The sequence below is a fragment of the Poecilia reticulata genome, chromosome 8, assembly GCF_904066995.2.
Source record: "Poecilia reticulata chromosome 8, P_reticulata-male-v2, whole genome shotgun sequence".
NCBI lineage: Eukaryota > Metazoa > Chordata > Actinopteri > Cyprinodontiformes > Poeciliidae > Poecilia > Poecilia reticulata.
The window spans coordinates 18,121,486-18,149,443 of NC_088837.1; the positions used below are offsets into that span (position 1 = coordinate 18,121,486).

The 27,958-nt window shown below is 40.6% G+C and overlaps 2 protein-coding genes across 7 annotated transcripts; one reads left to right on the forward strand and one right to left on the reverse strand.

The window, feature by feature from the left end:
• dock6 (dedicator of cytokinesis 6) lies at positions 1-27,910 on the forward strand. 5 transcript variants are annotated; one of them, XM_008415974.3, is made up of 50 exons: positions 6-231; positions 1,950-2,037; positions 3,441-3,622; positions 3,839-3,907; positions 3,981-4,107; positions 4,492-4,704; positions 5,052-5,137; positions 5,261-5,327; positions 5,584-5,733; positions 6,633-6,713; positions 6,919-7,075; positions 7,190-7,320; positions 8,449-8,542; positions 8,649-8,811; positions 11,212-11,329; positions 11,653-11,723; positions 11,793-11,931; positions 12,044-12,145; positions 12,254-12,340; positions 12,917-13,148; positions 15,507-15,671; positions 15,776-15,948; positions 16,367-16,468; positions 16,839-16,925; positions 17,150-17,245; positions 17,395-17,535; positions 18,481-18,594; positions 18,696-18,866; positions 19,012-19,151; positions 19,336-19,505; positions 19,599-19,750; positions 19,931-20,113; positions 20,618-20,744; positions 20,832-20,916; positions 20,999-21,095; positions 21,187-21,321; positions 21,499-21,651; positions 21,770-21,928; positions 22,036-22,136; positions 22,217-22,409; positions 23,184-23,327; positions 23,469-23,600; positions 23,691-23,705; positions 24,051-24,176; positions 24,259-24,348; positions 24,431-24,667; positions 24,755-24,898; positions 25,059-25,165; positions 25,254-25,427; positions 26,612-27,910. In XM_008415974.3, the coding sequence occupies exons 1-50, from the start codon at positions 182-184 to the stop codon at positions 26,652-26,654; spliced, it is 6,363 nt and encodes a 2,120-aa protein (XP_008414196.2). In that variant the 5' UTR covers positions 6-181; the 3' UTR covers positions 26,655-27,910. The 5 variants fall into 5 exon arrangements, with proteins under 5 accessions (XP_008414194.1, XP_008414196.2, XP_081466253.1 ...); XM_081610127.1 differs by having other exon boundaries at positions 15,779-15,948; positions 20,618-20,916; XM_081610129.1 differs by lacking the exon at positions 16,839-16,925 and having other exon boundaries at positions 7-231.
• angptl8 (angiopoietin like 8) lies at positions 8,955-10,412 on the reverse strand. 2 transcript variants are annotated; one of them, XM_008415970.3, is made up of 4 exons: positions 9,989-10,412; positions 9,566-9,715; positions 9,355-9,465; positions 8,956-9,262 (listed from the first exon to the last, which is right to left on the reverse strand). In XM_008415970.3, exons 1-4 carry the CDS (start codon positions 10,292-10,294, stop codon positions 9,245-9,247), a joined length of 585 nt encoding a protein of 194 aa, XP_008414192.2. In that variant the 5' UTR covers positions 10,295-10,412; the 3' UTR covers positions 8,956-9,244. The 2 variants fall into 2 exon arrangements, with proteins under 2 accessions (XP_017161844.2, XP_008414192.2); XM_017306355.2 differs by having other exon boundaries at positions 8,955-9,465.
• Positions 27,911-27,958: the final 48 nt, after the last annotated feature.

Consider the following 27,958-nt stretch of genomic DNA (forward strand, 5'->3'; position numbering starts at 1 on the left):
TGCTGACAGCCGCCTCGGCTCCCGGCCACTAGGAGGAACAAGGAGGGCTCCTTGTCTGGTCCTGGTGTGGAGAAGGAAGAGGTCCGCATCCCAACACAGGACGGGACAAACCCAATTCGCCACGGGAGGAGAACACTTTCACTTTGACTTTCGAAGACTTTCTTTACATGGAGGGCAAGAAATGACATCGTCAGCGTGCGAAAGGAGGGCGTTTGCTCATAAAATCAACCGGTGAGACTGAAACAAGTTATTGTTTAACAGCGACAGTGACTAGTGGGACCTGCTGGACCGAGTGCACCCATAGCAACCATGCTAGGACAGATTTGTATCACATAATATTATCAGCTTATCTTAAAAACGTAACTTCCCTAATTCAATAATAATCAAAAAATTAACTGGAGTGGTTGGCGCTCCCAAAGGCTTTACAGGCTTTAACAACCTGTTTGACAGGCGTTGTTGTAGCACGGTAGCAGGGTTGTCAAGAGCCACTTCGGTGAAGCAGAGCTACTGTGCTTAAAGAGCTCCTCTGCTGCTGCTGTGTGTCAAATTGGGAGTATTATAATGTTGTAAAACAGAGCAAAGTGCCGTGTTAAGTACAGATCTACCGTTTCTCACTACAGTTATTGACTGATCAGATTCCATGAGGGAAAAAAAGCTTCACAGCCATGTAAATGACAACTCATTTTTGTGTGCTAATAACTTATATTAGACTCTCTGATTATGTACTTTAACCTTATGCTTGTATTTGACCTGGATTCACAAGTATTTGCATTGTCTTAGTACATAAACCAGATAGTTCCTCCACATATCAAAAAACAAACATGAACATGGATACTTATAATTAAGTTCAGTAACGTCAAATGTAAAGTAGCTACTTTAAGCTGCATCAGACCGTGAATTATAAAAGTTTTACCATTGCATTCTTCGGATTGTGTCTCCTGTAGTAGGTCCAACACTATTGTTTTGTCCCGGATGCAGGAAAGGGTGGGAAGCCCGTTCTGGCTCTGCCTCTGCAGCCCTTAGCTTTCCTTTTTCCTGTTTTTAAAAGGATTTGTCAAATGTCCATGTTTTAAAAATGACACAGAGCTGCTTAATAAGTATGAAATAAAACGTGTTGCACTTAATAAAGGAAAAGTTGAGATCCTGGTGTTAAGGGAGGGTTTGTTAGTTTTTTTTTGTTTAGCTTTTATATGTGAGAAGCAGACAGTTTGCACATCAAAAGCAGCAGCTGTTTGTTGTCCCTGAGAGGATTGGGGTTTTCTCCCGCTTTGTCTCTAAGCCATTTGCTGTAAGTTCTTAGCAGCCAGAAACGGAGATCTGGCCCTGCGCCCGTTCCCGGGATCCAACCCGTTGCTGCTCTGTGAGGTTTGAGTCATTATCTGCAACAGCTGCTGTCCTTCAATTACAAATAGTTTATAGATGATGTCTCTGAAACTTTTATGCTTAGCTATAGAGGAACAGATCAAGGTGTTACTTCTCTAAAAAAGTGCTTAGATAAGACAAGTGATGGAAAATGTCCTGTCAAGCATGCACATGTTGACATTGTAACTCAGGACAAATATGAACAAATACAAATATTTATTCCTAATAAAAGTTGAATTATTTTGCCTCCAGATCAGACAGGGCCAGGAGACAACAGCATGAGATTTTCATGGTATCAGATAAAGGCAATAGATATTTTGATTTTGAAACATTGATGTTAGCAGAAGTATAGAGTAACAATGTGGAATATTCGAAGCGCTTAATGTGCAGAATGTTCCACATTTTTGCTGTTCTGCTCTGTAAAAAGAACCATCAGCTGATAGTTGAACTTGCCAGTTTTGAAACCTCAACATTTTAAAACCTTGTTGTACCTCCCTAACATTAACTGAACCCTATCGTCTCCAGATGTCATATTCTTTTTCTTTCTTCCTAAAAAACAAGGTGTTTTATTTTGTTGTTTTTTGCAGCACGATTGCAGCAGAGGTCAGAAAGCAAGTGACCAGAGACTATGGCTCACCTCAGCTGTCTAAGAAACGAGGAGGAGCTCATCACCCTGTAAGTCAGCCTGTAATTAACATGCCAGTTTTACAGGCTGGCACTTTTAAGCAGCCTGTAAAACTGTTAGGTGTTTTTTCTTTTTGATTTACTTCTTACGTGTAAATAAAGTGAAGATTGGGTCTGTGGGAAGTTTGTTTTGGGAATTATCTTTTGAATCTCGAGGATGCTTCTTTAGATTTCTGCGGATGCGTAAGGAAAGATGTGGTAAAAAGCATTGCTTCTTTAACTTTTGAAATCTTTATGAAAGCTGCTCAGAGATAATTACCCTAATGTAGAATTGGTTAAAAAGCCATTAAGATTCATTTAACTTATTTAATTGCCTAGACAATTAAATTCTGTTAACACAGACAGAACCTACACATTTCCACATGAAAACAAGGCATCGATCAATTAAAATGTTTTCAGTTTCTGGTCTAAAATTATCCCCTAACATTTATTCAGAGGAAAATGTATCAGACAGACAATGTGTCCAACTTGTATTGCACCCAGGAGCGGAAGAAACCTTTTGATGACTTTGTTTCTTTGTCAGCTTATTCATACGCTCACACATCGATCTTGTGCTGCTACTGTATGCAAATAGTAGAGAGTCCAAACTTTGCTTTATTTTGTCATTTTTGGTCATTGAAGTACTCTCATATGCCTTAGATTATTCAAAATGTTTATTACAAAATATTTATCCCTTTAAGGATTTGATCTGCTTTGATTTGAAGACACTCTTGTCTTTTAGAACATCAAAGATATTCTAGTGTTGTATAAAGATATTCAGAGTTACTAAATAATCCTGTTTCTGGATGATATTTTACTTATTATATCTTGATTAGATATAGTTTTTTACTCCTAAAAATTAAAATCAAAATTTGAAAAGGACATTACTTATTTACTCAGATTGTCTTTTTTTAAAATTTGCTTGATCTGAGAGATTTTTGACAAAAAAAAATAGCATAAAAGAAAAAACTCCATAAGGCGGAAATCCTTTTTTCACTGCAATGTATTTGTTTTTTTCAAAACTCCAGCTTGAACAAAGTCGGCCAATGACCAGAGTCAATCTCTGCTGACGTAGGCTCTACACACACAGCGCCTGCACAACGCAGCCACAGACTTCTCCTCACACACAGAACATCAGCAGGAAAAACAGCTGTTAAACATGCATTCATAAAGATTATTCAAGAATGGATTATAATAGTTAACCAATTGAGATTTTTTGTGATGGCTCTAAAAGTGTATAGGAATTATTTTCCTTGGGTTATTTTGTGTATTACTGACTTCTGTACATTTTAAGCTTAGTCAGAAATGTTCTAGAACTCTCCCCTAACAAAGCAAGACAGCCAAATGACAATTATTGTTTTGTCTTGATGGCGATGGCGATGGTTAAGTAACCATGGCCTGATGTTCTCTGACAGTTGCCCCTGACGGAGGTGGTTGAACCGGTGGACTTTGAAGAATATGTGAGCAGTCACGCTCCGGGGGTTGAGGCCGGCCCCCTCAGACAGCTGATGGAGTTTCCCCAGGATGACCTGGAGCTCCTCCCGCTGGACAAAGAGTGCACTACACTGGAGCCGCCTCTGCCTGAGGAGGAGGAGGAGTAAGTCAGAGGGGCTGCTTCAGCTTCACAGCTCATTGTGTTATCTACAAATCTTCTTGTGATCTATACATTACTGCACAAGCAGCAGCATCGAGTTCACTGTAATGAGAGACGGGCATTACTAGAGAGAAGAACAAGGCCTTTCTCTTTGACACTATGTGAACATAAATAATAAAGCCATGCACTGCTCAATTATTCAGGTGTTTTTCTATGCAGCTCACTAGATCCCAGAGTGAGAGATGCCCTGGCTGTCTACACAGATGACTGGCTTGTCATTCATAGAAAGTAAGTGTCAGTTTTGTCGACTGCTGTCACGGGCGCGCTATCACCGTTTCAACGTTTTGATTTTCCCCTCCAGATTTCAACACTACAGCACCACTTACACCCCTCAAAACTCTGAGCGACAGAGAGAGAGGCAGCGAGGGCTGGTCAAACAGACCTTTGAACTGGACGAGGCTGCTGCGCACGATCGCCAGGACGACCAGGTAGTTGGTCGTGTTGGAAGCATTTACTGTTTTAAACACTCAGATGCGATTTCAGTTAGTTTTAGGGTCATAAGCGAGGTTAAGCGTGGCTGGGAGTTTAAAAGGAAGCTTTAGTTCCTCTTAAGCTCACATCATCTCATCCCCCGAATGAGGAGATTAACATGATAGTCTGCCATTATAAATGGCTGAGGGCAATGTAAGCTGTTTACAACTCCGCATCCATAATGGATAAGTGACTCTAGCTGCTCCCTTATCAATTACTCATGCTTCTTAGGAATTCAAATATTTGGGTGACCTAGTAAGTGGAGTCTTTAGCGTTACTGCGCAGCTGTTTTGGGGAGAAAAGGGGGAACTAATGTCCCCTCCTGCCTGCGTGTTCCTCAGGATGACTCGAAGCGGAGGTCGGTTAGCCTCGATGAGACCCCCCGAGGCAGCTGGGCCTCCAGCATCTTTGACCTGAAGAACTCCTCCCCGGATGCGTTGCTCCCGTCCGTGCTGGAGCGGACAGCTGCAGAGGATATGGACCGGAACAACACGGAGGCACGCTCTCAGGAGCGCCACAGCGACCTGCTGGGCCTCTACCCTCCCCCTGATGAGGTTTGTGTGAAAATAGCTGCTAACGTTTAACTGGAAAACCATGTATTAATCACCTACACATAATGAATAGTGCTTTATCAAGTACAAGGTTTATCTTTTTGGGATGCGTTCAACTCAGACAAAATTAATGCTTCTATTTGATGTACAAAATGTATAATTTGAGATGATAAATATAAGCTAGTTGGCCTTTTCTTTCCTCAATATTTGATTGTTTTTTTCTTTTTCTCTCTTGATCCGTGTCTCTATGTCTGCGTACAGATTGCTGTTTGTCTGCCATGACATTACCACAACATCTGTTTAAATGTTATCTCGGTCTGTGGATTTTTTTTTTGTTCTCTGTGTGGCAGGATGAAGCAGTGGAGAGATGTCCTCTACCTGAGGTGCCCAAAGAACACTGCGGCCAGAGGATTATGGTCAAGTGTTTGTCACTAAAGTATGAAACATAACTCCTCATGTTTATGACCTCATTCTTTCTATTAGTGGCCAAATTATATCAAAACTTCCTTAGTGTGATTTTTATGTGACAGTATGTGCATATTATAATTTTTTTTTTCAGATTTGAGATTGACATCGAGCCAATATTTGGTTCACTTGCCCTTTATGACGTTAAGGAAAAGAAAAAGGTAAATGTTTTTTTTTTATTTTTTATTTTTTTGTGAGTGTTTCCACAGTCAATAAAGCTGAGTAAGGCCACTTAGTAATTCTGAGCTCATGTTTGACTAATTGAGTTTCCCTTCCGTCTAAAAGGTTTAAGTGTGTTTTATTTTGTTAAGATCACTTGGGCAAAACTCAATTAAATTCCTCTGACGTAGATTTCCGTTATCATCTCTCCATGCCCCCTCTTTCCCCGTTCCTCATTTATCTTTCCCCCCCTGACAGATCTCAGAGAATTTTTACTTCGACCTTAACTCGGATCAGATGAAAGGACTGCTGAAACCTCACACGCCTCACGTAGTTATATCCACGCTGGCTCGTTCGGCCATTTTCTCCATCACATACCCTTCTCCTGATATCTTCTTGGTCATTAAGGTACAGAAAGTTCATTAAAATGTCATAATTGGAGCACTCCATGTATTTTTTGCACATATTTGGTCATACAGACATTTAGTAATGATTTTTGACCATCCAAAAATATTTCCAGTCATTTAGCCTGTTAATGTTTCTGTAAAATGTAATCTTGAACAACAGTTTCTGGGGAATTGACATTTATTTATTCTCATTTTTGAGATTAAAGACCAGCACGTTAGGAATAATGTTCTTTAAACAGGTGAGTCTAAAAGTCAATTTTTTGGACAACCAGAATACACAACGGATTTGATGTGAGCCAAATATGGGAGATCTCATATCCACTGCGTGGCATGATATGAGTGTCATGTATTAAGGATGCTTTGCTGCAGCACAGCTGGGTCAGCTCATTATCATAAAATCCACTACGAGTTTTTCAAAGATGATGCTTAAAGAAGCAAATGGACGACATGCAGAAGCAGAAGTTAGTCCTGCAACATGACAGTGACCCAAAACATACCAGGAAATTCACCAAGTAGTGGCTGAAAACTAAGACATGAAGTAGAATAACCAACATAAAGGTCAGAAATGTAAGATTAGGTGAAACTTCCCTCAGATCAATGTCACAGACTAGTAGCTGGCAACAAGAATCATCTCACTGAAGTTATTTCAACTAAAGAGCTACACACTGGCTATTAGAGATAGGGTTATGCTAACTTTTTTCTTAGACTCTACATTTTTTTATACCAGTTGTTTAATTAGCAGAGCAAAGTCATTTTTTGTTGTATAAATGCAGTAAATCACTGACGTGTGTAAATATCCAAATAACACATTTTTAGAGAGGTGTCCTAATTTTTTAAGTGGTTGTATGTGAAAAATAATAATTCTTTTGTTAACAATCCTGCATATAAAATTTGTTTCAGCTTGAAAAAGTTCTTCAGCAGGGAGACATTGGCGAATGCTGTGAACCCTACATGGTCATGAAAGAGTCGGACTCCTCAAAGGTAACGGAGTCAAAGTGTGTCGCTGTTGCAATGTTCTGCATTGGACTTTATGAAAGTCGAGCCACAAATATTACTCAATTCCGTCTGGTTGATTTTGTAGTGCCCGCTGTCATATTTAGTTTGCTAAATCTTTGGCTGTTGCAGAAAGGTCTTGGCAGGTCAGTGTCCTTTGAGCTCGTTTTGACCTCTTGTTGCTCCTCCGCAGCACAAGGAGAAGCTGGAGAAGCTCCGCCTGCAGGCAGAGCAGGCGTGCTCTCGTCTCGGACGTTTCCGCATGCCTTTCGCCTGGACAGCCATTCACCTCCTCAACATTGTCAGCAGCGTTGGCGGTCTCGATCGGTCTGACCCAGACTCTGACTCTGGTACCGAGTGCCTCTCCATCCACAGTTCCACCTCTAATTCCTGCATGTGCACAACGTTTACCATTCTACAAATACTTTCAGGTATTTACGTGTTTTGTAAATCTTTCTTGGCAGAACGAAAGAGTCACGGGACCTGGAATGAGAGAAAGAAGAAGGGGTTTGAGAGGATGAGTGTTGGGGAGGAGATGTGTAACTTTGCCACTTTCCGCCCAGCAACGCTCACCGTCACCAACTTCTTTAAACAGGTCAGACTCAATGCAACAGTATTATCTGGGGCTGGTAAAAACATCCAGGCTGACATTTAAATACACTACAGATGAGCCCAGCAGTATTCACACCCCTGGCAGATTTAAATTAATTATAATTCCCATTCAGCCAAGATGGAAATTCCTCAAAACGTAGCAAAGCAAAGTAAAAGAAAGTTACATTTTAATTGAGAAAATTATCATTATAGCTATTGAACACTCCATATAACTGCTAACTCACAGTTTTTAAGGAGGGAAGGCCTCCTTGACAAAACCCTAATCTTTATCTTGCTCCATAGATTCATTATCAGAATCAAGTCAGGACTCTTAACAGGGCCAAACCAAAGCATTAAAGAAGGAACATGTTGGTGGAATTAAAAGATTAGCTTGAACTCGAGTCTTAATAATTTTACAAAAATCTTGTGTTTCTGTTTTTCTCTGTTCTTCTGGTCTGTCTCTATTTTTCCCGTTTTGTCTAGTTTGGCTCATTAAAAGCTCAGAATCATAAAACAGGAAAGATTCTCTAGATTTTTCAGTTTTTTGTGTGATCATTTTGAAAGATCCTAAAACCATAACTTGCCAATATAAAGATTTGATATATTTTTTATAAAAAATTGGATGAACATTTGTTTTTGTTTGCTCAACAAAACATTAAAAAATAATCTAGCTGTAACGTGAATTTCTCCATATTGAAATTGAAATTGTATTTATGAAGAAACTGGATGAAGAAACCATTTTTTTACTATCTTTTTTTTGTTGTGAAAGATGCAGCATCATTGTGCTGCTAGAGTGAAATGAAGAAGCTCTTCCATCTCCAGTCTCGTGTATCAGTCTTGGTTTCCTCACACAACAGAGCTAGAACTCACTGCTGATATTTATTAACTTGTTGTCCTCCCCCTCTTTCTTCCCTCCTTTGTCAGTGTGCTGCATTAGCAATACTCAGGGCTAGATAACATATTGTGGCAGTAAAAAAAAACAAAAAAAAACAAATGTTGCTTCTATATGATAAAGAGGCAGCTTTAAATACTTTTTTGGACTTTTGAGAGGATAATTTAGTCATTTTCTGAATTTAAAACCTGATTGTATCCCTTTTTTTATCCTATTTTTCCTCTGTGTGTGCTTACCAAGGAGGGGGATAGACTGAGTGATGAGGACCTGTACAAGTTTTTGGCAGACATGCGCCGGCCATCTTCTGTTCTGCGACGGCTGAGGCCTGTCACTGGTAACTCTGATGTGCCAGTTTGCATGAAAAGATTTAAGATAGTTTTATTATTATTATTATTATTATTAATCATCTGATGTCTTGTTGTGCTTCGTGTGCCCCTCAGCTCAGTTGAAAATTGACATCTCTCCAGCACCGGACTCGCCACATTACTGCCTCTCACCAGAACTCCTTCACGTGAAACCTTATCCGGACTTGCGCGTCCGACCCACCAAAGAGGTGCTGGAGTTCCCTGCTCGTAATGTGTACACGCCGCACACCACGTACAGGTGGGCGTTTACTATTAAAGGCATACGTGCAAGCGGTGGCTTGACCTCTTGTATTGAACAAGTTCAGCCGCTCATTGCATGCATGCATGCAATGAGCATGCTTCTTCCTGTGTGATTATTGATTGGTTTGACTTTTTTCTTTTTTGGATTTTTCTCTTTTTTTTAAGCAAAAAGATTCAAAAGGTTTCACCCTACATGTTCAAAACTTAGAAAAATTTGCAAAAAAAAGAACCAAGTTTTTTTTTTCAAATATTAAATATTTATTTACAAATAACAAAGAAATGTGTATAATTTAACTTCATTTTTAACTTAATTTCTATTAAAAAAGGTGTTAACATGAGCTAATATTCATATATAGGGATGTTGGAGTGCAGTAACGATGAGGAGTTGATGGATTTTTTCTTATTCAGTGAACTGATGAGTCTTGAATGAGCTACTGCATAGCTTCGCTCTGAAAAAAACACAGAAACAAGCAACATTTTTAATTGAAATAAACAGACAGAATAAGTTCTGAATATGAAATTTGTTGGAAAAGCAAGTTACCATTTTTTGCAGTTTGGAAAGCTGCTCATCCTGAGTCTCAATATCCCTTTTCTGGATCTTGCTCCAGGTCTGTAAACCTTTCAAGATTTGGAGATGCGCCTCTGCTTTATTCTAAAGAAACAACAAAAACAACAACACAGATGTTTAAATGTGACGAAAATAAAATGTAATTTCCAGTCAGACAGTGAATGAGTTGAGTTTTCAGATGTACCTGCAGCTCCTTGAGGCTTTGTGGTGCATTGTTGTTGATGCACATCTCCAGCTGTTGAACTTTTGCCTTCAGTTCCTCCTCGTCCTTCTCTATGCTGCTCAGCCAGTCTTTTGTGATGTGGATCTGAGCCTGTTGTTTTGCCATTTGTTCCTGCGAAAATAAGGATTTTACCTTATTATTCTCTTTAACAGCAGCTTCTATATAAACTACATCCACCTTACTAAGAGTCTAAACTTAATCTTTCTATGAGTCACTGAATGAAATACAGTAGGTGCTTTACATTGTTGAACTTTGCTTTAACTGTCTAACTCTCTTAGTCTTCCCTAGCTTCTGTATTCTATAGCTACATAATCTGAACTGCAATCATGCGACTATTCAGCTTCACACATGGAATCCAGTGTTTGCGCTTTTCCCTGGTCCTACCTGCAGCAGCTGGACGACTTCTTTTATCTGTTGCTCCACTTCTGCAGCCTGTTCAGTCTGCTGCCCCAGCCGTTGGAGGGTTTCTTCATGCCTCTTCAGAGTCTTGCTGATTCTCTCTATCTTTGCCTCAGTGGTTTCAAAGACGTAGTTGAGCGACTCGCTCAGCTGTATGACTCCAAACATGAGCACGTTGACTTCCTCCTGAGGCGCAGCCTTGCCCTCCGTGCTACCCGTCTTCCTGATGGGGCCGGCGAGGACCGCTCCAAAACCCCCGACTAAACACACGAGACACAGGCTCCAGATCATTTTCAGAAGGGCTTTCTGTTTTCTTTTTCTTAAACTCACTTCCTCCAAAAAATGTTTACATGCAAGTTAAAAGATGAAAACCGCAAGAGGAGGACATGTATCTCCCTTTCATCCAGAATTTCATCATCTACAGCTGAATTTTCAGGCCTGCTGCTGCGCCTTTTATAGGACCTGTACACGCAGCACTGTGGTGAAACATTAACTCGTTTGTGGTTCGACCCAGAGTTTAGTTTCACGACCTTGGTCTCGGTGACCTTCTCTTAAAGCTTAACCACAGAGAGTCTAATTTTGTCATTTAGGTCATTCGCTATTGCACCATGCATGTGATGTATGGAAGAGACGTGCTTGACGCTACAAACGCAAACATTTGTAGCATTAAAATAAGTGCAGCGATGTGTGGTGTTTTTACTTTTATACTGTGGTAATCTTTCTCCTAACGCAATTTACATCAGATGTTTCAAAATATGAACAGTAGTAACCCATGTGTGTTTAACTTGGACAGAAGTTGGTGACGCGAGTGAGAATACGGTGATGGGTCAAAGATCTCTCACGTACGCACAGGACTCTCGCTTTCTAAGAGGATCATACTTTTTGAATTTTGTAAAGAATTTGTAGGTTGTAGAATGCCTTGTAGATATATTCATGCTTGATGTCACACTTAAATCACAATCTTTAATGTATTTTATTAGAATTTTAGTCACAAAATCCCCATATGACAACTCAAAGTTTGATTGTAACATGACAAAATGTAAAAAAAAAAAAAAAGTTAATTAGGTATGAATACCTTTAGAAGACACTCTATAAGCTTTTCTTAATAACAATATAACAAAAGCGAGGAACTTTATTTCACTTTTACCTTCACAGATTTTTATGTTTGTATTAAATTGCTCTCCCTCTGCTTGTTCCTCACGCCTCAGGAACCTGCTCTATGTGTACCCGCAAAGTCTGAATTTCAGCAGCCGCCAGGGCTCAGTCAGGAACATTGCTGTGAAAGTTCAGTTCATGGCAGGAGAAGACCCCAGCCAGGCTTTACCGGTGAGTCCCGTTCAAAGACAAATATGAATGTCGTATCCTAAAAAAAAAAAATGTATTCGAAAAACTTGCTCAAGGCTGAGATATCCACTTAAAACTAGTTTTTAGTTGGATGTCTAATTTGTTGGCAACAAGAACATTAAATTATAATATAGAGTTTATTCTAGGTTTGCTTGCTTGTTCTTTTAAGCAGATCTTTGACGTGAGTGCAGCAGATAAATAGCTTCTTCTATAAACATGCAGGCAACAGTAGAGCCTGGTTATTTAAAACAAGTGCTCCATGTTAGTGGTTGAAAATGACCTTCATGCTGGGCCTTTTTGACCAGGTCATCTTTGGAAAGTCAAGTTGTGCCGAGTTCATGAAAGAGGCATACACTCCCATCATCTACCATAACAAGTAAGGCTCTTCCGCTCTTTTGCCCTCTCTCTGTTCAGCTCTCTTGAACATTAACTCTTTGCTCATAAGGTCCCCTGAGTTCTATGAGGAGATGAAGATGAAGATTCCTGCCAATCTGACAGACAACCATCATCTGCTGTTCACCTTCTACCACATCAGCTGCCAGCCCAAGCAGAACACTCCTCTGGAGACCCCCGTGGGCTACACTGTGAGTGCGCTCTTGGCTCAGGTTTAACACTTTCACCCACATGTTAACTTGTTTGGCAGCTCTTTTTGTACTTTCGCCGTTTGGGAGAGATCACATGTCTTTCCGCCCGCAGTGGATTCCTTTGATGCAGCACGGCCGACTGCGCACCGGCTCCTTCAGCCTTCCTGTGTCTGTGGAGAAGCCTCCACCCAGCTACTCGGTGCTCACCCCCGATGTGAGTGATGTACACGAGACTGCGTGGATATCAGTTCGTCTGCCAACAGCAATTCCTTTGTGACGTCACGGCGCGCTGTTAAATGAGTCGAATTTTAATGTGTGGCAGGTTCAGCTTCCAGGCATGAAGTGGGTGGATAATCACAAAGGAGTTTTCAATGTCGAGGTGACAGCAACCTCCTCTGTTCACACTCAGGTACGTGAAAATGCTTATTTCACTGAGGGTTGAGCTTACTAGTTTGCCTTTCTCTCAGACTCATAAAATCTTTAACGTAGAGCTGAAACGATTGATCACCATCAATCGAATATTGAAATGATTGTCAATTTAGTGATGGATTGATTGTAACTGAAGTATACAGACTCAAAAAAAAAGCCATTGCTGAAAGAACAACACAGTCAGAGCAGTAATTAAGCTAAAGCTAGAAAAAAATAAGTACTTAAGATAAAGAAATAATAAACTTTTTCTGTAAATATGTTCTACCCAGACCTACTAGTGACCTAATTTTAGCATCTCCAGGTTCAAATTTGGTAATAATAATAATAATTAAAAAAAAAATTAAAGCATCTTTTGCCATCCAATTATTAATCAGATAATCAAAAAAATTTTTACAAATTCCTCAGGTACTTTTATATTTCTGCTTAGGACTGCGAACGCCTGTAATTTGACTCTTGTATGGATTTAAAAAGACAAAATATTGTCTTAAATGTCTGCTGAATTTCTGTGTTTGCTCTAGCAAACATAAATCTGTGCTTGATTGGCTCTACCTTTCAGGACGCACACCTGGATAAGTTCTTTACTCTGGTGTATGTCCTCGAGGAGTACTCCTTCCCATTCCGTCTGAAGGATGTGATTATTACCGAAGCAAACATGGAAGGGGAGCTGAAGGCCAGCATCTCGGCGCTGAAAGGGTCTCAGCTGGATACTTGTGTCAGATTTTTGCATCAGCTGCTCAACAAGCTGATTCAGCTAATCGTGTACCCGCCAGTCATTGCAGGCCAAATTGGTGAGTGTTTTTTTGTTTTTTTATTAGTTCTACTCCAGGAGAGCTGATGTGATATTTGTTTTAAAAAAATTCCCATGTGTCATTTAGATCTGCTTGCCTCCTAGATCCATCGTTATGTGCTCTCTAGTGTTTTGAATTGGTGTTAGTCAATAGCATTTTTTTTGTTTGAAGATTTTAAAAGTTTTTCTTTAAACTTTAAACAGTTTTTCCACTTTTTTTTTACCTGTCCAGTCACCACACTCACCACAAAGGCAAGACAAACTCAAGTCTCACTTAAAAATAGCATAGATTTGACTTGTCTGTCAAGTAACAAACACCAAATCATTCCTCTGTTAGACAGGTTCTCATTTATGTGTCATTATTAAACTATGTTGAAGAAACCTATCAAATCTAGTTTTCTGACTGATCACTGATCTAAAAAAGCCTGACTCGCCAAATCGAGTTTTGGCCGACACTGATATTTTTTTAGTTTGAGAAGTTGATAAATATAGCAACAAAGGGGACAACAGAGGAGTGACTATTAACTGCACACGGGCAGACACGACGAGTCGTGGGCAAGTCGGCCCTCTCACGGCAAAGCAAAGAGAACAGTCTGCTGTTCTCTTTGCTTTGCATCGAGGGTTCATCGATGAATCGAGGAAATACAGCTTTATTTTGTAGCAATTCAAGAGATGCCCAGCTTATTATTATGTCGGTTTTGGTCCTACATATGTGTAAGATTCATCGAGGTTCATCATTTCTTGGATGTAAAAAAAGCAAACTTCTGCGGAAGAAAAAACAAAATAACATGATATGATACAGACAGAAACATTTCTCTCTGTCAAATTTCACAGGATAATCAGTTGTGTATTTTTAACACTTTCTTTACACTGTAGAGAGACCCAAACATAGCCATAGGCTTTTTTCACTTTCAAAGTTTCAACTGTAATTTCATTATAACAAAAAAGAATGTGCACAGTTTAGGTTTCTACAAGATTTGACTATTTCGACAAATTCAGATAACCTCTTCTTTGACCAATGACTCGTGTGCATGATTATTTTGCAGCCTAAAAGACCATCTTGGATGTTAAGATAGTTTACTAAACATACTGTAATTACACTACTTTGAACTTTACTATCACTCCCCAACTGTGCTCTTTTAGTACCCTTAAAGATTTAGCGGGGGTACGCAGTACCTGCAAGAGTGGAGCGGCTGTCTGCTATAAAAAAATCAATGGGTTCACTGTGCAGCCGCGAGTGCACCCACTAATTAGCCGAACTGATTCTTTTTTCAAGAACAAAACACAACTTAATCAGTTATTAAATAACTTTTTTCCCATTTCATATTGTTTCTGAACTGTTTGTGCAATAGAGCAGGGCTGCAACACGTCGATTGCTGGGGGTTTTGAGTCAATCTCAGCATGAGGTGACAAACTGAACGGCGCCAGGAGGCTGAGACCGTCCTCCTCTGGGTTCTTATCAAAACATACGTAACTTTATTAAAGAACAACAACAAAAAATTCAACAAAACGTGTTCAAATTAATGATCCATCAACAATAATAATCTCAGTAATTATTGTTTCAACAAGGTGTTGCGCAATTCTGTGCGTTTTGATTCCATTACCAAAATAACTAGCAGAGCAGGAGTTTAAAATGAACTAATCAACCACTGCTGTGTTCAGGGAGGCTTATAATGTCACAATAATCAGCCTGAACTATTTTTGACTTTTTTACTATCTCTGTTGCTTGTAGCGCAGAGTCCATGGACGGTGTGCATCGAGTAGAAAATACGAGTGGTAAATTGATCACGCTTTTTTATTTGTCTTGGATACGCCACATTCAATGTTATTTCTTAGTATGTCCCATGCTTATTATATTTTATAATGGTCTTTGGTTTTTTCCTCTTTTTTTATATGGTACTGGATCATCCATGATGTGGATTTCTCATCCATTCAATTGCAGCATCTAATTCTTTTTTTTTCTTTCTTCTTTTTTTTCTTTTTTCTTTTCTTTCTGTTGTCTGTCTGTCTGTCTGTCTGTCTCTGTCTGTCTGTCTGTCTCTGTCTGTCTGTCTGTCTGTCTGTCTGTCTGTCTGTCTGTCTGTCTGTCTGTCTGTCTGTCTGTCTGAATTTTCCTTTTTAAAACGAATAAATCATTATTACTTACTGACTTGTATATTATGCTTAAACAAATAAACTGGTTTATCTGTTGAGTTTAAGAACATTTTATGACTGTATGATTTGTGATTCAAAGTAATGTGGCCGAAGACATATTTTTCCTTTAAAAAGAATAAAAATTCTTTAAATCAAAGTCTTGGTTCTTGTTTGTCATTTATACCTGTGTTTTAATTAGCTTTTCTTTTTTTTTTCTGACCTGTAGTGAACCTCGGCCGGGCTGCTTTTGAAGCCATGGCGCTGTTGGTTAACCAAATCCACAAAAACCTGGAGGGAAACCAAGACCAGCACGGTCGCAACAACCTGCTGGCATCCTACGTCCATTATGTTTTCCGCCTGCCCATCGCTGAACCTGTCATGCCTCCAGCAGGTGAGCGACCGGTCAAGAACTGACTGTTTACGTGACTTTGCAAAAGCCCTTTCAGCCATTTGTATGTTCCATTTCTTTGTGTGTTTATTTTTCCTCCTGGAAAGCAGGCGCCCATCCCTATGAGATGCCGGTGCAGTATGCTACTTTGTCCAGGGCGACGGGCCGCCCGAGCAGCCTGCATCTGTCCCGTTCAAAGAGCATCAGCAACTCCAACCCCGACCTGGCCAGCACGCCGATTTCCCCGGATGAGGAAGTCCAAAGGATCATGGGAAGCAAGGTGAGTTAATATTCTCCATATTGTGCTAAGAGTCTTTATTTTATCTTTTTAATAGAACCACTGTGCTGGTTTTTCACATTTTTCGTAATTCTATGTTGATTTAATTATAGTGTCTTGACTCTTCACAGCAGATTCATTAAACTCAAGTCAACTGAGTCCAGTAATTAATCACTGCTTAGTCATTACAATTGTGCTTTTTACTCTCGTCTTCTGTTTCTGTCGGCTCCTCCAGTTTTTCTTCCCTCCCTGCTTTTCCTCTTTAATTCCCCGTTTGAGCTTAATTTTTGTCTCTTCCTGATTTTCAACCTGAAATAAAATCCTGTGTGATAATTAGCCTCCCTTTGCTCACTGTGTCCTTGCCTCTTGCCACTCTGTGTGTGTTTGTGTGTGTGTGTGTTTCTTCGGGTGCTTATGGCAGGGCATTGACCGCTCCCACTCCTGGGTAAACTCTGCTTATGCCCCTGGGGGCTCCAGATCTGTGCTACGCCGGAACCCCAACTCCAGCTGCGAGCTCAAGCAGGTGCCAAATCCTTCCTTCCTCCACCTTCATCGCTCACAGCCCCCGATCAGCTCCTCGGTTGTCTTTTTTTTCTTATCCAATTTCTGAGGTTGCTTTGGTCTCTGCATGGACTCATTCTCTGCAAATCTCAGCCTACCTCTCTCTTTAAAAAAAAAAAAAACTACATTTCCTCGATCATTTCCAACACATTTTCTCCCCGCTGTCCTAACAAGCGCCTAATTGACAGAAGCTCACCCTGGAGCTCGTTAGAGTTCCTTTCAGCCTCATCAGAGTTTGTAAAAAGAACTCCCTCCACCCGCCCGTTCTCATTCACCCATTTTCACGTCGCTGTCCTCATGTCTGTGTTCACCTCACCACCACCTCATGTCAGGCAAGCGACCACAGCAACAATCGCATGTCTGCCTTTCTGGACAGTGTGGCCTTGTTAACTGTTCCCACCAGACCGATTACAAAGAAGGTAAAACAAAAGTGGCATCTAAAACATTCACATTGCAAATCCACATTTTTTGTATTTTAAAATTTTAAGATTTTTACAGCGCATATTGTTTGTTTTTTCTTCTTGTTATTTGTATTTTGAATGTAGTTCCATTTACAAAATATTCATATCTGACAAAAAATTGAAAGCGACATCTCAGTGTTTCCTCCTGTGAGCTCAAACCTGCTGTGTTGGTTCCCGTCTAGTTGCTCCACGAGGAGCTGGCGCTGCAGTGGGTGGTCAGCACCAGCACAGTGAGGGAAGCAACGCTGCAGCAGGCTTGGTTCTTCTTCCAATTGATGGTCAGTGGCTTTCTGAGAATATTCAATGAATTTTATATGGTTAATATAATTCTTGTGCATCCAAAGCAAACACGGTCAAATCGCAACTTTTAAATCAGGAAAAAGCTGTTTTGTTTAAGAGTTTATTTTCTTTCCTTTCCTTTCCTCAGACCAAGAGCATGGCTCATCACTTATTCCTGACTTCTAAACTGGATTCTCCCAGGCGACAGCGCTACCCGGACCGCTTCGTTGACGACATTGCAGCACTCTTGTGTGCCATCAGTGCAGACATTGCAAGCAGACATCACAAGGTAAATGTGTGCAACAAAGACATGACGATCCGCTGTCTGGGTTTTTAATAACACTAAGTTGAAATGCATGGGGAGAATTCTAGGTGGGGGAAGAGCTGAATTCTGGAATATTAATGGAAGGTTGAGTGGAAGGAAGACATGGAAAAAGAATATGCAAAAGCAAGAGGAATTGCTATGGGTTTAAAAAGATTGTGAATCAAATCCTTTTAAAGGAGGGAGATCAGTGAGGGATGAGCCAACACACAGGCATGTCCAGAATTGACTTATGTTAAGCCACTTCTGAACCAGAGATAACACTAAGGCGACTCTACTGATATGTAGAACTCATCTTTTCAAATCAAAGTACATATATCATTTAATTCAGAAATGAAGGTTGCTGAGTCTGAAGGAAGAGGAAAAAGGCACATAATTCTAGTTGCTTGAGGTAAAGTGAGAAGTCACCATTCCACAGTCAGGAAGGGTTTGGGGAGCTTTAGGTTTTGTTTTATATAAAGTCTATGGGCAGCACATTCTTCTGACGGAACATTTTACATCATTTCATGCTTCCATCATCTTCCTCAGCACGGTCAAAAGTAAGATCACACCAAACTTTCAACACCTGAAACTAATGGTGATGATGTCACACCTTACTGTTGCAGTAATTCAGGCCCAATCACACAGTGTATAAACTGTACAGATGGCTTAAAATTCTATAATAAAATCCCTTTTATCCTATATAATATGTTTACATTTTCTGAGAAAAGGAATTTTGGATTTTTTTTGTTGCTATAAGCCATAAGCATCAAATGTCTCACTCCATTTTTAATCTAAATGATTACTTTTCAATTGAATTACTGAAACAAACAAACTTTTTGATGAAGCTCACATTTATTGAAATGCACCTGAAAACTCCCTTATTGTTATTGATCCTCCCTCTCCCTGTGAAATCCCTCCAAACCCTCTCAGGATGTGGAGGTTGTGGAGAGGCTGAACAACAGTCTGGCCTTCTTCCTTAACGATCTCCTGTCTCTGATGGACCGGGGCTTTGTCTTCAACCTCATTCGCTCCTACTACAAACAGGTTTCTATTGATCTCCTCATCATTTCCTCGTAGCTTCAGACGACCCAGTTCTGCTCTCGCTTTTCAACTTCTTGCGCTCAGTGAATCTGTGTGTTTAACAGATCGCTAACAAGCTCCACACGACACAGAATCCCAGCTCTCTGAATGCCTTAAGGATGGACTTTATGCGTATCGTCTGCAGCCATGAGCATTATGTCATCCTCAACTTGCCCTGCTCAACTCTGAGCCCTCCAGCATCCCCCTCCCCTTCTACCTCATCCACTACTTCACAGGTACTCGATTAGGCTCCAAAGTGTGGATCTTTTTTTGTACTTTTACGTTTATTAATCTCAGTTTTAAAAGTTTCTGTTTTTCCATTTACAAAATTGTATTCACAAGAGTTTATATTATCTTATTAATATCTGTTTTGTTTGGCAGAGCTCAGCATTTTCAAGCATGGTGCAAGACCAGGGTGTGGCCACCATGTTTGAGCTGTCGGTCCCTTTCCGCCAGCAGCACTTCCTGTCTGGCCTGCTGCTCACTGAACTCGCTCTCATTCTTGATCCTGATGGTGAAGGGTAGGTTCTTCATATTTTCTACATAAAACACCTTGAAAAAGTATTCATCCTCATGAACATGTTCACATTTGTCACATTACGACTTTGTGCTTTTGTTGAGATTCGTATTTTTATTCAGTGCCAGTGGCGCCACTGTCAGTGAGGACTGAGACAGAGGTGGTTCATGAACTCTTGTCGCCTGCAGGGTTTTCTTCCTTCATAAAAAGGCCATCAGCGCCGTTCACTCTCTGCTGTGCAGCCACGATGCGGACCCTCGTTACCAGGACCCCCAGGTTAGGGCGCATGTTGCTCAGCTCTACCTTCCCCTGCTGCCCATCGTCATGGAGTCGCTGCATCAGCTTCACGATTTCTGTGGTCAGTGGAATGTTTTATGCGCCATTTTAAAAGAAAAAAAAAATCTTTCATTTCTGAAACACGACATACCTGAGAGTCCTTTTCGTCTTTCAGACTCCTCACTTTCTCGCGCTCGCTATTCCTCTGCCTACTTTGAAGACACTGACCCAGACAGTGGCAACATTATCAGCCAGTCTGTTGCCATGGCGATTGCTGGCTCCCCTTTACCGCATGCCAAAGCCAACCCATTTGCTCTCCCCTCTGTGGTAAGTAATAATGGCAAGGGTCAGCCTGCTCTCCTGGGCCCTACAGACTGACGGGTCGCAGGTCGGCCGCTGCGTAGGAAGTCGGCTCCTTTGCGCTCTATTTTTGTTCTTTTTCGTCTTTTCTAAAGCGGATCCCAAGGTTTGCTCTTGAGTTTCTGTTTTTTGTCCGTTCTCCACCAGGCTGGGCGCCAGACCAGCTCTCTGTCTGCCGAGTGCAGCCGGACTCTGCTGGTGTGCTTCCTGTGGGTACTGAAGAACGCGGACGCTTCTCTCCTGGAGCGCTGGGTGTCGGACTTATCTGTCCTGCAGATCAACCGCTTATTGGATCTGCTTCATCTGTGTGTGTCCTGTTTTGAATACAAGGTAAAGTAAGGTGGATAGATAGCCTACTGCTGTGTGTGAGCGTTTTATTACTGTTCATTTAGCACACGGAAATGGAAATCTAATATATTTCTGCACCAGTTATCTGAACCCTCGCTGTCATAAATGCCGAAATCCAATTTAAATACTTTTGGATAAAATGCTAGTGTCTTATTTATTGCAGAATTAAAAACATATCATATAGCTTCCTTCTTATTTTGAAAACTGTACATGGTAAGATTTCCAGCTAAACATTTGCTCTCACAGCTTGAAAAACAATATTAGAGCAGAGCTTAGAGGAGCAACTTCAACTTCCTTATGGTAGCTAGAAAGTTTGGAATCAAAATTCAGAAACTCTGTTTTCTTGTTGACACATTCAGATTGGTGTGTGAGACTATAACGTGGTGTGTTTTTGAGTGTGCATTAGCATAATCGTGATGCTAATTTTTTTTTCAAATTTCCTTTTAATGTGCTGCTGACATTTTCTGACAATTTTTTTTTTTGCAGGGGAGAAAAGCGCTGGAAAGAATAAACAGCCTGACATTTAAAAAGTCTCAGGACATGAAAGCCCGACTGGAGGAAGCCATACTGGGAACTATAGGGGCTCGCCAAGAGATGGTCCGCCGCTGCAGAGGTGAGGATCGTGAGAACATGATGGTTCATGATTTGTCTACAGCTGTTAAAATCTCACATTCACCTTTTTTTTTTGTTACCATAACAGAAAGGAGTCCTTATGGTAGCCAGGAAAATGTCAGGTGGAAAAAGAATGTCACCCACTGGAGACAAAATACAGACAGAGTTGACAAGTAGGTTAATGACAGTGTTGGAATTGGTATTGAGTGATGCTTTGCTATGTGACACACTGATGAACGTTGAATAAACTTTCAGGAGTAAAGCTGAGATGGAGCAGGAGTCTGTGGTGGATGGAAACTTAGCTACTGAGGTGTCCCTCATAGTGCTGGACACACTGGAAATTATAGTAAAGGTAACACTAAACGTTTTATTTTCTTTTGTCATATTTAGCTGCCTTTTTTTTTTTTTAAGTTTCAGCGTGTTTTGCCTCTGTCCTTCTTCAGACTGTGGTTGCCTCTGAACTGAAGGAGAGCGTTCTCGGTGGAGTCCTGAGAGTGATTCTTCACAGCATGGCAGGCAACCAGAGCGCCCTCTTTCTGCAGCATTGCTTTACTACGCAGAGAGCATTGGTTTTCAAGGTGAGAAACCAGCGCTGCCTTTTTTAGGAATTAAACTACTTAAGCAGAACACAAATGCATTCCTGCTTTTTTAAAATTTAATCAGTTATTTTAAGTGCATTAGATCATTTTCAATGCTTCAGCTGACACCTCAGTGTAAATAATAATTGAGTTAACTGAAGTTGTATTTTTGAACAGTTTCCAGAGATGCTGTTTGAGGAGGACACTGAGCTTTGCGCGGACCTTTGTTTGCGTCTCCTCCGTCACTGCAGCAGCAGCGTCGGCTCCGTCAGGAGCCAGGCCTCCGCCTCTCTTTATCTCCTCATGAGGCAAAACTTTGAGATTGGAAATGTAAGTTTAGGACCATTTTAATTTATTTCCTCAAATGCCTTTCATTGTTCACATATTCATTGCATGTTGAATATAAAGTTATTTACAACTTGCCTCTTTCTCTCCGGTCTTGCATCAGAACTTTGCGCGAGTAAAGATGCAGGTCACCATGTCTCTGTCCTCTTTGGTGGGAACATCACAGAACTTCAACGAAGAGCATCTTCGTCGGTCACTGAAGACGATTTTGACATATGCCGAGGAGGACCTAGAGCTGCGTGAAACGCCTTTCCCAGAGCAGGTAGCTTACACCTAACCCTCTTTTTAAAGCAGCCTTAAAACTGAAAGAGTGTGATGATGAATGTTGGTGGGCGTTTTTCTTTTTCTTTTTTTTTCTCAAAACTACAGGTTCAGGATCTGGTGTTCAACCTGCACATGATTCTTACTGACACAGTGAAAATGAAAGAGCATCAGGAGGATCCTGAAATGCTCATTGACCTGATGTACAGGTATTGGGGAAAACCAAGGATGAGTTAAAATGGTGAAGAAAAACAGAAGAAAAAAATCCTTCCTTTGTATTCTTTTTCAGGATCGCCAAAGGCTACCAGAACTCACCTGATCTGCGCCTCACGTGGCTCCAGAACATGGCAGGAAAACACTCTGAGAGAGGGAACCACGCCGAGGCAGCCCACTGCCTCGTTCACAGCGCAGCTCTGGTGGCAGAGTACCTCAACATGCTGGAGGACTGCCGCTACCTGCCCATCGGTTGTGTAACATTTCAGGTGATCAGCAATGCACTTTATAATCTACAGACCCTGGTTCAAGTTTTCATATCTCTGGATGTTTGTTGTATTACAACCGCAAAATGTAATGTATCTTATTGGGATTTAATGTGTTAGACCAACACAAAACACACTTAATTATGAAGTGGAAGGCAAGTGATCATGGATTTCAAAATTTCCTACAGATAAACATTTGAAGTGTGCTGCATGTTTGGACTAGTTTACACTGAGTTTACACTTGGTTGAACCAACTTCTGCTATATTTGCTCTTGCAAGTGTTTTGGTGCGTTTCCATACCAGATTTGTATACCTTTAGATTTGTCTGTTTTTGTTTGTAGAAGAGCTCAAACTCATGTTGGTTGGAGAGAATCTGTAAACATATATTTATAAGCATTGTGTCAGATTCTAAACTGGACTTTGGTTTGGATCTTGATTGGGCCATTCAGACACCTTAATAGGCTTATATCTAAGGTTTTCCTTCTATCTGTTACTGTATGTTTAAGTTTCTCTGTCCTGCTGGAAGGTGTCTTTAGCAGCTTCTAACAGGTTTTTTTCCTGGACTGCCGTGTATTTAGTTCCTTTCATTCTCTGCTCGTCTCTGACAGATTGTAACACAAAAGCGTCCCATTTGTTTTTGTAAGGATGATTTGTAAAGGATAATGTAAAGTAATAGTCATCATTTATCTTAAGATTTAATCAAACACAAACTCTATGTACTAGTGACTTCTAAAGGCAACTGGATTTCTGATGTGACTCTTCTATGTTTTCTCACAGAATATCTCATCCAACGTGTTAGAGGAGTCGGCAGTTTCAGATGACGTTCTGTCCCCTGAGGAGGAAGGCATTTGTGCTGGGAAGTATTTCAGCGAGGCCGGCCTGGTGGGCCTCCTGGAGCAAGCAGCTGCCTCTTTTAACATGGTACGACTCACATTCTCTGGCTCCATGACGACAGACAACATGGGGTCAGACAGCACAAGGTTACAGCACTGTATATTGAAATAAACACAGCCGATTAAGCCGTATTATTAGACGCTGCGATGCGTTATCTTCAAACCACAGGCTGCCATGTATGAAGCTATAAACGAAGTGTACAAGATTCTGCTACCCATCCACGAAGCCAACAGAGACTTCAAAAAGCTGGCGACCGTCCACGGGAAGCTGCAGGAGGCCTTCAACAAAGTCTACAATCAAGTTAGTTGACTTTCAGATTTAAAAAGAAAATCTGATCACCTGATCCCTGTATCTTATGTTGTTTTCTTTTTCACTTTTCAATGTTTCTAGAGTTCAGGATGGGAGGTAACACATTCATTTCCATAATTAAATACAGTAATTTAAACATTAGACACGTAATTTTAAGTTTTTACACTCTCAATCTTTTCCTTTTTCTTATAACTTGTGTTGGTGCTCTTGTGTGGACGCCACATTACTGGTGAGTGTGAGAAAACTTTCATTATTTAACTTAGTTGAACTCCGCTTTTATCAGCTTTCAGATTGCATTCCTTTGTGCTTCATGGCCCCATCTCAAATGTCGAGTCGCTGCCTCTTCAGTTTCATTCCGTTATTTTGCTTCTCCACTTCTAAATGAATTGAATTATCTTACTGTTTTTTGTTTTGTTTTTGTATCCTGTCTGCAGTCTGTAGAGAATGTTTGGGACCTACTTTCGAGTTGGTTTCTACGGCTGCCACTTTGGAGATTTGGATGAGCAGGAGTTTGTCTACAAGGAGCCTTCAATCACCAAATTAGCTGAAATCTCCCACAGGCTTGAGGCAAGCTGATTTATCACTATCCTAATAAAAGTGTCACTAGAGATTTATGAGAAACTTCAAGATGAAACTCCTCGTTGTGTAGGAGTTCTACTCAGAAAGGTTTGAGGACGATGTGGTTGAAATCATCAAGGACTCCAGTCCGGTCGACAAAAGTAAACTGGATCCCAACAAGGTAACCTAATATGTACGTTTGATGAATAAAAACGTAGATGTTTTAGAAAAAAACGAACTAGTTGTGAGTTTTGCTTTTCCAGGCCTACCTCCAGATCACCTATGCCGAGCCTTACTTCGACACATACGAGTTGAAAGAAAGAATTACCTATTTTGACAAGAACTACAACCTGCGGACCTTCATGTACTGCACTCCCTTCACTCTGGACGGCCGGGCACACGGCGACCTGCATGAGCAGTACAAACGCAAAACGATCCTGACGACATCTCATGCCTTCCCTTACATAAAGACACGTGTCAACGTCATCCACAAGGAGGAGGTATATATCTGCAGCATGACAGAGCAGATGGTGCATTTTGCAGCGACTGCTTCTATTTAGGGTTTTTTTTTGTTGTCGTTTCTCCAGATTATCCTTGTCCCGATGGAGGTGGCGATTGAAGACATGCAGAAGAAGACCCAGGAGCTCGCCTTTGCCACGAATCAAGACCCGGCGGACCCTAAGATGCTTCAAATGGTGCTGCAGGGGTGTGTGGGAACCACTGTCAACCAGGTGCCTGACTTAAAAAAAAAAGATTTCTAACTGTATCATGTTTAAAATGTCACAAAGCCAAACTCCTCTGAAGTATTAAGCCGCTTTAAATCTGGCCTGCGGTCTGGTTCAGTCTTTAGACATTCCTCTGCCGATATGTAACGGTTTCTCCCCCTCACAGGGTCCCCTTGAGGTGGCGCAGGTCTTTCTCTCCGACATTCCAGAAGACCCAAAGCTGTTTCGCCATCACAACAAACTGCGGCTTTGCTTTAAAGACTTCACCAAGAGGTGACGACACGCTCCACACCTCCGACTTCCAGACCGCTGTGTAACCGAGAAAATTAAAGCCCTGCCTCCTCTGCTATTTGTGATGCAGGTGTGAGGACGCCCTGAGGAAGAATAAGAGCCTGATTGGGCCAGACCAGAGAGAGTACCACCGAGAGCTGGAGAGGAACTACCACAAACTAAAAGAAGCTCTGGGTCCTCTCATCACCCGCAAAATCCCCCAGCTGTACAGACCCCTGCCCGTGCAGACTGTGCAAACACAACGGTAATTTGAGAGGTTAACAGATGCGCGGGGGTTCACAGAATGAGCTCATGCTGCTTCTCAAACTGTAGCAATGGAGCAACATGAAACCAAATTTCATCACAATTATGGTGGCTTTGACTTTTTCCACATTATTTTGTGCTACATTCACTAACGTTAATGTATAATATTAGGATTTTATGTGTTAGACAAATACAAAGCAACGGCAGCAATGTTGTGAAGTAAAAAAAATCTATTTTTAAGAGAATATTGTGGTCAACTGTGTCAAAAGCAGCACTGAGATCTATCAAAAGCAGAGTAGATACAAGTTCATTATCTGAGGTCAAGAGAATGTAATTTGTAACTTTCTCTGGAGTTATTTCAGTCCTCTGAAACCGGACCGAAACTCCTGAAACAGATCTTTGCACACTTGATTTCTCAAGCAGCGTTTTTCGAGAATTTTAGATAAGAAAGATTAGATACAGATCTGTAATTTAAATCATCCTGACGAGAGAAGGCTTTTTTTTTTTTTTACTAAAGTTTAATTACAGCAATTTTAAAGGCTTGTGGTTTGCATCTGTTTACTAAGGAGAAGATTTTTTAATAATTTGGTTGGGATTGTATCCAACGTTCAAGTTAAAAGATTATAAGGATCTAATACTTTTCTTAACTCAAAAAGCTCAACTAAACCAAAACACTCCAAATGCAAATCAAGCTCTACATTTATCTCCAATGCTACCTCACTTACGGAGGAAGAAGTAATTACATTTGGGAGGATGCCAATGATTTAATTGACAAAAGAATCAAATTAATTTGTTTTATTTATTCTCTCCTGTTAATGATGAAAAAGTGCTGTTCCAGCTTTGCGAAGAGTATTTTCATACAAGTTAAACAAAATCGAAACTGGTGGTTGTAACGTGAAGCATTCAAGAGGTGTAAATATTTTTTGCAAGAATTCATTGATTCCTATGAAGGTGGTGCAAAGATTTTAAAAAAAAGAGAGAAAAGGATAAATTAAAGCCCAAACTGAGTCAATTTCATTGGATGTGAAATAAAAATAAAAGTAGGCAGTTGAAAACATTTATACGGCGTTATCTTTGTTTAAATTGTTTAAATGAGACCAAAATTACATGAAGACTGTTAAATAAAAGTTTGCCTGTTTTAGTCTTATTTCAGTGTCGCTCTCTTCTTCGTTGTCTGTGTTTCAGGAACTCCTATGGCAGATCGAGTTTTCGCAAAATTGACTGTTGAGGCGCAGAAAACTGGACAGCAACTCAAAGCAACAAGCTGTAGAAACTAGCACCATCCCCTCCCATCTGTCCTTTCCTCCCCCCATTTTTGCACGCCAACTGTCATCATCTCACACACACACACACACACGCACACACACAATCATTCCTCATCTTGGTCGTTATTTTATCCCCATCCATATGCTCATTCTTTAGCCCCCTTCTCCCAATGTAACACCACTACTGCTACCATCCACACACTGATGGATGTCGCCTCTTTTTCCCTTCTGAACCATCCTCCCCCTCCACCATCACTACAGGCTCACACCACTGTAGGAAAAAATCTCATCTGTTTATACTTAAAGGTTATCTGCTTAGTAAACATTGTCATTTGGTGTGAGGTTCTTTAAGAGGCCTGCGTTTAAAGAAAGCTGTCTAAAGTAATCTCCCAAACCCAAAGTAATCTGTCTGAGCTGATCTGGCTCTAGTGGTTTTACCAAACATTATGTTTCTGAGTTGCTTTAAGGTTTATCGGTTTTGCTTTAGAGAGAGGTGGCCTGTTTTTTGTCAGGCCTTTTTGTTTTGTTTTTTTTATTTGTTAGGTTATTCTAAACCAGCTCTGGTAGTAGTCACTGCCAAAGTTTTAAACAAAAAAAAAAGTCACCTCACTGTGAGTTTTCTTTTGTTGTAAGTGGACCAAATGATTTACATTCCTTCGTCCTAAAATTGTCTCTTATATCAGCTCATCTCTCTCTAAGAATTTAATATAGAGACCTGCTGGGCTTGTTCCATGCAAGCTCAGGTCTGACTTCTTGTAGTAAAAAAAGAAAAAAAGTCCAAAGGTGATTTTTTTTCTTTTTAACTGTGAATTCCTCTGTTCTAGTCATGTGCGATGTTTTATCACAGAAGCTCTGCCTCTAGCTGAATCATCTCCTTTATCTACACAAATATGTTCATACTGTTGCATCTCCTCTCAGCCTGCAGTGTGATAACTGAATAAGCTTACCTGTGTGAGCAAGCCCCCTTTAGACTATGGGATCTGCTGTTAGAAAGCACTCTGTGCTCTTATACGTTCATCATTACTTGTTAAATATGTTTTTTTTTTATTTTGTAGGCATTTATTACTACTGTATCTTTAAAATTGCACTATTGTAAACAACCTGTGGCACATAAACTGTAATAACCAAACAAGCTGCGCTTTTATTTGCAACTGCTTTTTTTACCGGGTAGTTTTGTATTTATTTAGTCTGTATTCTATTAAATATTTCTTTCTTCAAACCATTTAGCATTTCTTTTTGGGGTTGGGGAGGTGGGTTGAACAATTTG

Coding starts and splice junctions, on each gene's coding strand:
- dock6 (XM_081610127.1), top strand. CDS start 182: ATGACATCGTCAGCGTGCGAAAGGAGGGCGTTTGCTCATAAAATCAAC. Junction 19,751..19,930: donor CATTTGCTCTCCCCTCTGTG/GTAAGTAATAAT, acceptor GTTCTCCACCAG/GCTGGGCGCCAGACCAGCTC. Junction 24,349..24,430: donor GTAAACTGGATCCCAACAAG/GTAACCTAATAT, acceptor TTGCTTTTCCAG/GCCTACCTCCAGATCACCTA.
- angptl8 (XM_017306355.2), bottom strand. CDS start 10,294: ATGATCTGGAGCCTGTGTCTCGTGTGTTTAGTCGGGGGTTTTGGAGCG. Junction 9,716..9,988: donor AAGTCGTCCAGCTGCTGCAG/GTAGGACCAGGG, acceptor TTATTTTCGCAG/GAACAAATGGCAAAACAACA. Junction 9,466..9,565: donor AAAGCCTCAAGGAGCTGCAG/GTACATCTGAAA, acceptor TTGTTTCTTTAG/AATAAAGCAGAGGCGCATCT.